The following is a 12,591-nucleotide window of genomic DNA, read 5'->3' as shown; positions in this document are numbered from 1 at the left end:
TGAAACAGATCCATCACAATCACAGAGCCAGTACTCCCACTGCCTGGACTCGCATACCTGGCTGAATTGTGCCCTCGTTTAGGTCAGCATAAATCCAAAACTAGACAGGGCAAACCATTACTGCAGTAGTGCCGGGGAAACACAGAGAAACAACTGTTGCCTCAAAATGCAAGGATTTCTGACTATCCACTTGGGCCACAGAAAAATCTCCTTGAAGCATAGGAATACTAGGTCTTCGAAGACATGCTTCTGCAGAGCCAACACTAGCAAAAAGGGGGCACACATCCACAATACTCCATACAGGTAATATGTTTGCGTGCAGGTTCCTAGAATGACTTACAGCGTTTCATACACTGTCTTGGAAAGAGACCTTGCATGGGGGACAAAACTCACCTTGGTAACCAGATCTGAATGCCTTATAATAGCCCTCACGAAGAACCTGTAGTCTGTCACTTCTGTTCCCACTTCAACTTTAGCTGCTCCCAGGTAGAGATGCATTTTGTGATTGGCACACGGAATGGCAGTGAGATCAAAGTTTCGCATTCGGTTCAACTCCAGCTGAAAAGCCAGAGCTGGCTCCAGATGACGGTAAATCCTATCTTCCTCAAACTGGAGGCACCCGGCATCATACAGGTAGAAAAGGGTGCAAAAAAGGAGTGTGAGTTAAGAAGCTGAAACCCAGAGGATGGGAAGAACTAGACAACACCCCTTATGATATTTCATATTTAGTTAAAAAACTAAAAATTCAAATGAATCCAACCCAGAATTTTCTATCTCATGCACAGTCATTAGCACTAAGAGCTGCGCTGAAATTGTTGAAATACTGAGAGTATAAGACAAATTGCAAGACAGCAAGTTCTCAAGCTCACCCCCTCTAAACCCCTCTTTTTCACAGAAGCCAGAAAGTTTGGTATTGAATCTTTGTACTGATTCCAACGTTCCCTTGTTACACTGAGACTAAAATCTGCATAAACAGAAGCTTCAGGTCAGGCTTCCAAATGCACGAATTTTTATCCCCAAATATCAGAGACTCATCATTGTTACTGACATCAATTGCTGCATGTGCGGATGACTGGCCTATATATCGCACTAGGCAGAGAAGTTGGGCTGAAGTAGCTCCCACCCTCTCAGACTGGCAAGGAACAGCTACATGAAAGAAGGATAAAGCCAATGCTTAGAGAAAAGTATTAAGAATATACAACTTACCTTATCCCGGGCACGGTAAGTGAAGAACTTTGGAAATTCCCTCTGTTTGAAAATAAAAGCAACGATGTTAGCCTTCCAAAAGTAAGCCATTTTATCTACCCAGAGAGTGCCCACAGGCCAGGCCTGGGGTAGCACCACAGCAGAGGAGATGACAGAAGTTGTTACAAGGTACTTTTTCAATATCACAAAGGGTGGTGGAAAATCAAGTTACCCTCAAGAAGGCAGCAGAGGTAGTTTAAACCTGTCTTCACTGCTAACGCAACAGAGGCTACTTGATTGGCTTTTCATTATTATTGTCAATTATTAACAGACAATAACATGGAACTGTCCAGACAGCAGTGGGAAACTTCTTCTAGTTCTATTATGATTATGATTACTGTGGAAATGTTTGGGAGCCATACAATGATATTAACACTCCATTATGTAAACCAATATACACAAAACAATGATCTGTATTCCATAGCTCTCTTCATACTATTACTGCTAGAAATACTCTCTTCCCAAGGAAAACTATGAATTGTAATCAAATAACTTTATCCTCATGTATTAAATAGTACTCTACAAAAATCCCCCAAAGATGATTAGGTTTCTCTGTTATTCTATTGCACAGATAAAATCCTAGCAAATGGTAAGGGCTTTACATTTTTGTGGCATATTGCACGTGTCTTAGAAGAAGAGAGAAAGACTAGACAGCATCCTTCTACCTATCCCTCCAGTTTCATTCAAGCAAAGCCATCCATTTCTGTGGAATTACACTTTTACTGGGTGTAGGAACTTTTGTGAATGCTTTGCACCAACATGAGAATACCAGCCATTTATGCTAAAGGTGACCTGAGAGAGCATACACAACTTGCCAGAACTGTCTTACTAAGAAAAAAAGAAGGTGTCTGACCTGGAGTCACTGAATTTCTGAATCGCATTTCACTATCAATGAAAGACTTGCAACCCTAGCTTGATTCAGTGCAACCATCACTGCATGGTGACAGAGTATAAGGCTCCACTGAGCAACACAGCTTTTAAGGCTAGAAGTAATCCTCTAGCTAGTCATCTTCCTTACCTCCTATAAAAAACAGTCCCCAGAACTTCACCTGATGACTCTTCAGTTGAGCAAAATAGCTTGTGTTTGCCTGGAGTGTGTCTTCCAGACTAGCCAGTGGTACAAGAAATCCTGCCTGAAAATTCAGGCAATGGGCATATTAGGTGAGCGTATGAGCATCAACTATACTCTAAGAAAGCAACCACTTCCATGTTTCCTCACTTCTCTTTCAAACCCCTCCTACCTGTCCTCCTCTGCACGCTGCCAATTTCTCCTAACATCATCCGTGCTCATTCTATCACTAATGTAATTGCTTTCAAGGCATTTGACTAGTGTTGTCGGCAAATATAATAATTAGATGTGCACACACACAAAAATTCTCAGTGCTCTGGTACCAAAATCTGGAAGAGTGCTCCATTTCCTAGGCAGAAGAATTATACCCCTGCTGTGTTCTAATCAACCAACCATCATCAAGACAATCAAAATAATTTGCCTAAATTAGCCAATCAAGACACCCTGCAAACCACAGAATGGGAAAAGCTACAACAGAAATCATCATAGTTGATTATTATACTAATAATCACGTTAAAAACCTAATGAGATGAGGAAATTGGAAGCTTGCTGGAGCAACTCTCTATTACCTCAACATGCTGGGAACTAATTATATAGACTGTAATTAAAACAAAAACAAACCCAAGCCCAGGCCCTGTCTAAGTTAATAGTTGGTCCAGTAATAACGGAATAGAATAGGAGATAGTAATAAAGACTGACACTCACAAAAGATCCCAGAGGTACTCTACAAACTTTGCTAACAGATGACATACCACGCTGCCTCCTCTGGCTTAGGACCTAGGAGCATCCTAACAGTCCATCGCTCTAAATGGCAGCTCAGGGAAAATTCTTTGTGATGACTCCTTTTATTCTTTCTTTGCCTCCTTTCTGACCACTGAGACATGCTACAGTGCTTACTCACAGACTCTTATTTTTCATTCCCCAAATATCAATTCAGCTTTCTAAAACTTCCTTTTTTTAGATCTAAAGCCTGGACTTCCTTGCTTAAGGTCCCAACACCTCTCCAAAGAGTCCAGTTTCCTACCTAAGCCATTGATTGATACCTATCTGTACCTGTACTGTGGGCAGCAATTCCCATGTGGTGATGCCCACATTTGTTCAAATACTATGTTTGCTGATTTGTAAACTAATTTTCCTTTCGTAAAGCTTGCTAAACCAGGTGTGTCGAGCACAGGATGAATTTCTTGCACTTTCAAGACTCCTAATACCTTCCAGAGTTGTAAAGTAGATACACAAGGCATAAAAATCTGGTTTATGCCTTACATTGCCACATTGAAAACAGGGCTAAACTAGCCCTCACTAATGCCCAAGCTCTGGGGAAAGAAGTAATTCTTAGCAGTAAGAGCATCAAACATTTTCCACATCACTAAGCCATTATGCGAAATTTAGCAAGTCACTTCAATTACTCCTCTAAGTTATCAGTAAGAAGCCTAAAGGAATCACCACACTACCTAAGAAATACAAAAATTTAATTGTATTTTCACATTTTACATTTTAGAATACAAAACAACACCGAAACAAACAAGATCTTTATTAGTGTGGCAGTCATGAGTTCAGCCAGGTAACAAGAGACTTTAGCATGTGAATGGCCCCACTGAATGCAAAAGGCCCGCTCCTGTATTTGAAGATAGATGTTTGTTTAAACACTTCACTTAACTCTGACACCAACGTCGTCGGCATTAAATGCCTGACTAAGAACCAAACGAGAAGCCTAGAGTCACTTACATGTCTCCTGGCCTCAGGACAATACCACCACCGTGTTCTAGGCCCTTTTTACTTACATGAAATCTCTGATCCACCTCATAGTTGACCTGTTTCCTGAAGTCCTTACAAACGAAACATACGAACACAGGAAGAAAAAAAGCAGAAGAAAGCTAGCAATTAGGATGAAAATCAAAAATTAATTAATTCAAGAATACAAGAGGTGCCAAGATTGTTTACAATTGTAAATTAATTTTCTTAAGCAAATTCATCAAAACCATCTCAAATTTTAGAGAACAAAAACGGTGAAGAGAGAACTAAATATAGTTAATACAGCATTTAACTGGGGAAAAAAACACATCAAGCGTCAATGCTATTATGAGCTAGAAACCAAAGAATTCTGAGCAGCATGAGAGATATCAAAATACCTTTTGTGCTACAAGGAAAGTCAGCCTCCGAATCCCATGTTCAATCAGGACTGATTTCTGTAAAAAGGCAAGGATGGAATCAGGTGACTGGATTAACAGGAAAAGAACACATCAAAAACATGTCAAAGTCTTCTATGAACTGAAAGAGCTCTACAGATCCTCCTGCATCTATGCTCTAAGTTCCTAGTCCACTTCAGTCTACTCATAGCTAAGATTTCTCATCTGATCATCATCTAGTAGCACACATAAGCAAATACATTAAATCTGAAGAGGTAAGTAATCAAATCACAAGAACACAGTATTCCAGCTGAGCCTTGCTAACAAGTAAAGCAGAAGAGTCATATACAAGTCTTGCAGGAAATATTCTTGTTCATTTGCCAAAGTCAGTTGGTCTTTTTTGCAAAGATTACTTTTTGAAGGGAGCACAGCGCAGACATGGTAAGGCTGTGGAAAATGATGGAAAATGAGTTTTAAAGGAACTAACCCAAGGAAGCATGTAGCACATACTTGATTTTGGCACAATAAGCACAGAGACAACCCAGACCAAAGGACAGATGTGTCAATACTGCAAAGGTGATAAGTGATAGGTGTTGCTTAGATTTTTCAAATACATGACAGAATGTCCATTCCGGTTGCTTCTTTCTCAAATTCCACTAAGCCACATTTCAAATGAGTGCTGCCATCAGTATTTGCCACACCACTGCACACCACTGATCTTTTGAAGTGTTAAGATCTCATAATTCTGCTCCTCTTTCTAAAACTTTTGCCTTTCTCCTCCTTTTTCCAATTCAAAAGCAAAGGGGGGGGGGGGAAAGAGAAGAACAAAAAAAGAAGCAAGAACTCAGCTAGACCAGGAACAAAACAACCCTTTTCGGCATAGACTGAAATGTTTTACTAAGGTTAAGCCCTTTGAAAATGAGCATCAGTGACTATATTCATGGCAAGAGGAAGAAAATAACTTTAATAATGCCATAATTTAAAAAGCAAAAATTGTTATTGCTTTTAAAATTCCACAAGTGGCAGACAATAACAGCATAGCAACAGGATTCTGATTACATCGTAATAATGTGGGTCTCACAGCAAGTCCACAGCTATTACAGAGCGATTAGCCATCAGCACCTGGAGAAACTCCATTTACACTGACTGCCTCAATCTCCTCCACAAGTCATTTACAAGTATATGATCCTAATTTCTATTAAAAAAACCACACACAACATGCTGGGACTAGAAGATTATTTGGACAATTTGGATCAACCTATTTGATAGTTTAATGTGTTTTGGAATATTTTTTTTTTTTATTTCTTTCCTTTTATCCCCTCCCATAAAACGCCTGGAGCATGATCAAGCAGATGAAAAGCAGAACTACTTTTAAATCTTATATTTGATTATTTTCTTGGCTTAAAGAGACAGGAAGCTGCTGAAGTCATGTGGATACCAGCCCCATTTTGGAACCCCTCATTCCTGCAGAATGTATTACCACCTCCCACACTTGGAAGTGAAGTTAGAAACTTCTTGCTCAGTCCTCCCACAGTCATTGCAGGTACCACAGATGCAGCGGGGTCCCAGTGCCTGATGGGCTATTCACATCCACAAGCCAGTTGAGGACTTCTTCACACCAACCAGAAAAGCAAGTGCAGGCAGACACCAGAGGGCAGAGTGGACACGAGGAGGCTATCCCCAACCCATGTTGTCTCACAACCGGCCACAGGACTAACACTTGGTACTCTAAAGTGTATCCCATACTTACGAAGGAGCAACAGAACATACCAAATCAATTCCACCTTGTGCCAGAAATATCATACTAGGTGGATGCTCCAGCATGCCAACAACAAGAACAAATTTTAATTGCATTGAGATTATCGTGATACAGAAAATATAGGCCATTTTAAATGTCACTTTCCATGCCTCCGTTACTCATACAACAACTTTACCACCAGGGAGAGGGATACAGCACATTTTTTCAGAGCATCTGGAGACAGATACTGAAGATTGACCTGATGCGTTTAAAACGTTGAAGGTCTTTTTACCCTATCAAAAATTAAAGGGGAGAAGTCCTGACCTGATGGATTACAATGTACTGCAAAGAGAAACAATGACCTGGAGGCTTCAGAAAGGTGCAGCTACATCCAGTCAAAGAAGTGGTAAGGTTTTAGATAGGATAAATTAAGGATGTAACTGTTGCATTTATTTATTTTGAAAAACAAACAAACGAACAAACAAAAAACTGAGGAACATACTGACTTTTCCCAAAGCAGACAGAACTGTCCTGCACAATCACACAGTTCCAGAGAGAGAATCAAGGCAACTTACCTTGCTTTGCGTGAACTCTCTGAACATGGCTGCCAGCCCATCGTCATCAACATCACTGTCTGTTTTAATAGCAACATTAAGAATGTGAATGGGCTCCTCGCGGGCAGTCTGCAATTTAAAGAAAATATTCCCCATAAATAAATAGTTAACAACTTAACACCTGTGAGTTCTCAAAAGAGGTTCCGTAAATACAACTCTAAAACACAGACACCCTAGGGAAAAATGACCTCAGCAGAGCATGCTGTAAACCAAGGAAAACTATGAGGGAAATCCTTGAGCAAGCAACCTCACAAATTTGCAATTTCACAGAAGCAAGAGTTAATGTCCACAAACAGCAAACAGGACCTTCATTTGGAGAACGCAATTCTGACGGTCACATCTGACTTGACTAACTCAAGTATGCTTCATTTGGATGTAGAAAGAATGCAGGGTCAGGTCCTCTCTTTACAAGATGCAGTACAGGCAGGACATTAGAGGACTTTGGCATCAAGAAAGGTAATGAAATTAAGCAAATTGAAAGTGTAGGAGCAAAACAATGTGTGTTTTCCTACCTACAACAAAATGAAATAATGTGGAAGCATCAGTTACATTAGAGCTCTGAGAAATGACAGATTTAGCATTTAAGAGCCTGCAGTTGACTGAAAAACTGAGTATGAACAGGAAATTATCCTTGGTGAGACGAGGGGGAGGCAAAGAGAGAGATCTGAGGACATTAAGGTGGACAGTAATATTCTGGAACAAGGCTACAGTACTTACACACATCAAGATCAACGATCAGTTTAAAACCAAGCCCTATTCTGGACACAGACTGTATTCCAACAGAGCTTCCTGCTGTTGGGGGGGCAGGACAAAGCAGTGGAGCAGCTACCTGTGTCTCTAAGGGAAACTGGTCTTCTAACACTAAGGATTACAGACCACCTGCTTCCTCTGCACCTGTTCTTCACATCAATGCAAAAATTGAGGGGTTCCTCTCATCTTTTCCTCCTAAAAACAGTTCTAAGAGGTAGAACAGAGGGAAGAATCAGAATGTAACGTGATTAGAAAGGATGTAAGACAGAAAATAAGGCAAGTCAGACTTAAGGTAAAGGCAGTTGAATATGCAGTTCAACACCCCGATGCACAGAGAAGGTCTGGAAACATAATCGTGGGTCTAAATTCTCAGTTACACTGTAGTGGATCCAGTAATTTTGCTGATGTTAAAAGCTACAAACTAAATTTACATGGAGAGTAAGAGACTTAGCCATAGTTTTAGAACAGGCTCAGAAAATAGCCACCTAATTTGAATCACCTGCTGTGGAACAAGCAAACAAATCACATACATAAATACATAAAGCTCTTAACTCCTGCTTCCAGCACTCGAACTAGTGAAAAGTATCTAGCCTGCAGTCACTGTGGCATTCTGCACGCCTTCTATTTCCAACCTGAGAGCAATCTCAAGAGAAAAAAAACTACCGTACCTTGTCTTCATCATACAAGGAAGCATGGCCAGCTTCGGGGAAGGTTGGGCTCTGGGGAGGAGAGTCGCAGAAGCAACCCATCACTTCATCAAAGATTCTGAAATACACCAGAGAAGTATTAGTCATCAACACACTGCTGCTAGTCCACTGAAAGCATATAGCACTAAAATCCACAAATCATGTTGCTAAGGAGGGGAGGGAGAGAAAAGGACTCCTTCCTTTTGCAGGCCTGAAACTCAAAAGATGAGGAGGCAATACCTCCTCCACCCCTCAAACCAAAGCAGAGCCTGGATCTTCTAACGTTTGTCAGAGATCTTATGGTTGCACATCCTCATGACTGCTATGGGCTCTGCTGGGTTTTTTGTGTCTACCCCTAGAAGGTTGAAAGCATAATGAACACATCCTCCCACATATATATGTTTGAACAAGAGCATTAGAAGAAATCAGCACATTTGCAAATTATCTCCAATCAGCAGAAATTCAAGATGCTGAACCTTCTGGCTGCAAACTGCTCTTACAACAGTCTGAAACTTTCAGTTATCTCACGGAGACAGACAAGGGGATCCAAACAAACTTCCACCTGAAACTCCAGAAACTTAGCAAACAAGCTCAGGACCAGTTTAAACCTGACTCTAGACAAGGCAAAGATTTTGTCCAGTTCCATTTGGGCCCACCCAGGAAGCTGGCAACACAAACAATCGTCACCCTTCCCCACATACCTGACAAATTCTTCAAACGTGCGGAAGGAGACCATTCCACCCATCCGCTGGCACGGTGGAGTGAATGAATTGTCTAGCAGTACATCACTCACGCTAGCTACATGGACCATCCCATAGTGGTTGAGGTTGGAAGAGAAGGACATTCTAAACGGCAATTCAATAAGATCACAGTTAGTAGGGACAAGGGAGAGAAGAATATCACTGGAAAAAGATTTGTGCATGTGCATAGGCTTTGACCATTTGAAGTGTGGCTGTTTATCCAATACAACTGTTGCACGATTTGTTAGATTCTTCAGCACGCCAGACCTGCTGTGCTGTCTTCTCCAAAGTCCCTGCCACGCTGGCATGCCTCTGGTGCCATTAATGCCCTTACCTGGACGTTGTCCCAATGTACAGGAACAGTTAAAAGAGTTAGGAAATAATGTTATAACCCTTTAAAACAAGTATTTCTTAAGGAGTTTCTTGAGATGACAGGTGAACTATGACTATGCAAAGCTGAACGTATTTTTCCTCCTGTATGTACGTTTTGCTTTACAGGTGGAATACTGAGATAAACAACAATAATTCTAAGCTTTGACACTTTAAAGGTTTAGTAAATTTTTACAAATTAAGTTTAAGTGTACCAAGCTGTATTATCTTATTGCTTCCACGATTTTTCTGGTCATACTATAATTTACACTCCTCAAATGCAGTGTGGTACAGTGACCTCTCTAAAATCCTATACTGGAAACAGGGTTTTCTATAGTCTTACACTAATATTCCTACCCTAAATAAAGCCCTATTACAGTGCCTTCCACTTTAACTGCTGACCAAATTAATGTGCTCCTCCACCTAATTTAATCCATACTTCAAAAACATTGCAACTCCCCCTACTCATTTATTTTGCTGGGTTTTGACTGCTAAAAGGTGGCAGCTGCTAAATACAAGCAGTTGGCCACAGAACACATCTATCTTAAGGAGCAAGGAAGGCAGAGCTCCAGACACTTACTACTGTCATACTCATGCCTGATGTCTGCTGTTCAAGCACTGAGATACGCTGCAGTACACACGTCACTCATACAGGACCGATGCCTTATTTAAGTGAGGAGGACTGGACAGATTCACACAAGCTCAGAGGAAGGCACTGAGTAAGAGACTCCTACTTAAAGCAGGAGCACCGTTCACTAAAGGTTAGCGTTCCTTCCTGGCAGAGGGCAAGATCCTGAATATATTAAAGTATCACTGAGTTCTCATACAGTCCAACTGCCATGGCAGCACACACCAGCTGTGAAATAGTTTGTGTTATTTTGGGGTTTGGGCTATTATCATTATTTTTATGTTTTTTTAAAGGCCCACAATGTTACGGTCAAGACTAGCAGGAAGTTTCTCACACAGTGAACAAAAAGCATACAACTAACTAGACATCCTTTCCCTAGCTACTAGAATTGGGTTTTGCCTTCTCTGCAATAATTATTTCTGATTTCTGAACTGTGCTACAGAGTCATCTTAATTCACTGAGGGACCTACTTCAAAAGCTCCCTGCAACACGGTGAGACCTTCAAGCTTGCTCTGAAGAGACAGAAATGCCGTGCTGGCACACGGCAGTGCTCTGCGACACAGGAACAGTGCACTCTCACTTGCTTCGCTCTCCCCAGGGCTTAGGAAGACATTAATGAAGTTAAGTTTCTGTCCTCCCCAACTGGTGCCACAACAGGAGGCAGAAGGCGGGGGGGGGGGGGGGCAGAAATCAGGGCACTGATTCAGCACAGCACATGCTTGACTTACAACTCATAAAGTCAAAAGATGCTCGACTGCCGTGCTGGATCAGACGCCAGTGGCACAGCAGGCAAACCAGGGGCCCAGCCATGCTGGCTACGGCGCTGCTGCCAGCCACACTGATTCAGGAACGAACTGTGAATTGCTGACACTGCTACCTACCGGCTTTACTAAGATTTCTTTCCTTCCATGTACAGAAAACCACTGTGATATGGTCCTAAGTACACTGTTACAAGTCTAAACTATCATCAGTTTGATTAATAGCTCTCCGTGTTTAAAGTCACTCCATGTTTCCGTAATTTATCTCTGATTAAGAGCCATGAGACTTTCCAGCACATTTTTACTATTTTTCCCTAAATAGGCTTGTAAGCAGTAATAAATAACAGGTATTCACATTTTGAAAGAGAAAAATTTTTCAGGACATGCCTTGGTGTACATTTCTTACAACTAATACAAAAAATACCACAGAACAGTAACTAAACAAAAAGACAGCAGACATTTTTCATGTATTATTTAAAACAAGAAATACTTTTCAACTGAGACACGGGAGGAAAAATTAGCGTCCAAAACACAACAAAACATGCTGTCAGCTGTTTGAGATGTAGATTCATCTATGGTGTGAGGGAGGTGAAACAGCCTCAACAAATTCTAAGCTAGTTGCAAGAAACCAGAGTAGCAACAGGTATGCTATCGGCTAGGAGTAACTGCCTGTTTCACTGTGACACCCTACCAGAGGGTCAACAGCTAGGAATCCAGTTCCAAAAAAGAGACCCTAGAAACAGCATTCTGCTAGAAGTTTGCTGTGTACCATACTGCAGATGAGCTGAGTCACCCGGCAAATTTAATTTTAAAGATTGCTGCATGCAAAGCTTTTTTAAAGGGTAAAGAAAAGCTGAAAACATGTTTTAGACAAAGGGAGAGGAAAAGGGAAGGAAAAAGAAGAGTTATGTTTGAGAGCTTCCCAAGTAAAGATAGGGGCACTAAAACAAAACATGTTAAAACAGTAAGTATTAGGCTACTTCTTTCTAGTCTGTCTTTTCAAATTTTAAAAGATGACAAGTACCATACCTGTTTAGCGTGGGGATGTTCCCTCTGTAATCAAACAACCACAGTTAGTTACAGATTGGTTAGTGAAAGCCATAATAAAGAACTATCATCAAGCTGATACACAGACCAGCAACAAGTTTACAATTTACTAAACCAAAATTTGTCAACCATCAGGTATCAGGCGGAATTCAATTTCATTGACCCTGAGAAGGCACCCACCACCTGACTTCACTTGCCACGACTGCCATGGGAATGAGCACAGACCATGCACATAACATGCAAATAATATACGCCAGGAAAAGACATTGTATTTGCAAGGTACCCTGCATTTCTATAGCATCTTTTATCGTACCCACTCCAAGCCCTTTGCATACACCAAGTGAGCTTCACAAGCAAGACCAGAGCGGGGAGTTTGCGCTCCCTGACAGAAGGGCAAACGGCACAGATGCAAAAAGTGACCATACCACACAGGCAGATTGCAACAGGTTCAGGGAAACAAGCCAAATCCTCATTGCCAAATCTCTACGCTAAGCAGCAGCCCACGCACTGGCTCCCACAACAATGCCGTAATGAAGCAAACACACACATAAACACCACAAATACTTTGCATTTTCAGCATTCAAGGCCTTGAATACCAAGAAGAACAAGCAGAACTTCAGGCTAATTTTAGGAAAATTTTACAGTTCCTTTTATAACATCAGTCAAATTCTTCACATTTTTGCATGCAGACTGGGGCTTAGTGATGCACATAAGACAGAAAGAAGGCGAGGGGCACGGGGCACATTTTCATACCAGCATAAGAACAGCACAGTCTAGCCCATCCTAGCCACATTCATGAAAGCATAAGGTGGTATATTGCT

General features: G+C 41.2%; 1 protein-coding gene across 1 annotated transcript in view; it reads right to left on the bottom strand.

Annotated features, from left to right (window-relative positions):
- Positions 1 to 12,591, bottom strand: part of ACACA (acetyl-CoA carboxylase alpha) — a 136,500-nt gene that overhangs the window by 72,736 nt on the left and 51,173 nt on the right. Inside the window, 8 exon segments of the mRNA XM_009329104.1 lie at positions 394 to 609; positions 1,207 to 1,248; positions 4,096 to 4,140; positions 4,444 to 4,500; positions 6,754 to 6,861; positions 8,211 to 8,307; positions 8,930 to 9,073; positions 11,753 to 11,776. Coding sequence (XP_009327379.1) covers positions 394 to 609; positions 1,207 to 1,248; positions 4,096 to 4,140; positions 4,444 to 4,500; positions 6,754 to 6,861; positions 8,211 to 8,307; positions 8,930 to 9,073; positions 11,753 to 11,776 — 733 coding nt within the window.

Source organism: Pygoscelis adeliae, unplaced genomic scaffold (genome assembly GCF_000699105.1).
Source record: "Pygoscelis adeliae isolate BGI_AS28 unplaced genomic scaffold, ASM69910v1 Scaffold427, whole genome shotgun sequence".
Taxonomy (NCBI): domain Eukaryota; kingdom Metazoa; phylum Chordata; class Aves; order Sphenisciformes; family Spheniscidae; genus Pygoscelis; species Pygoscelis adeliae.
The sequence above is the reverse complement of the archived record's forward strand: the minus strand, read 5'-3'. Positions and strand labels throughout refer to the sequence as shown.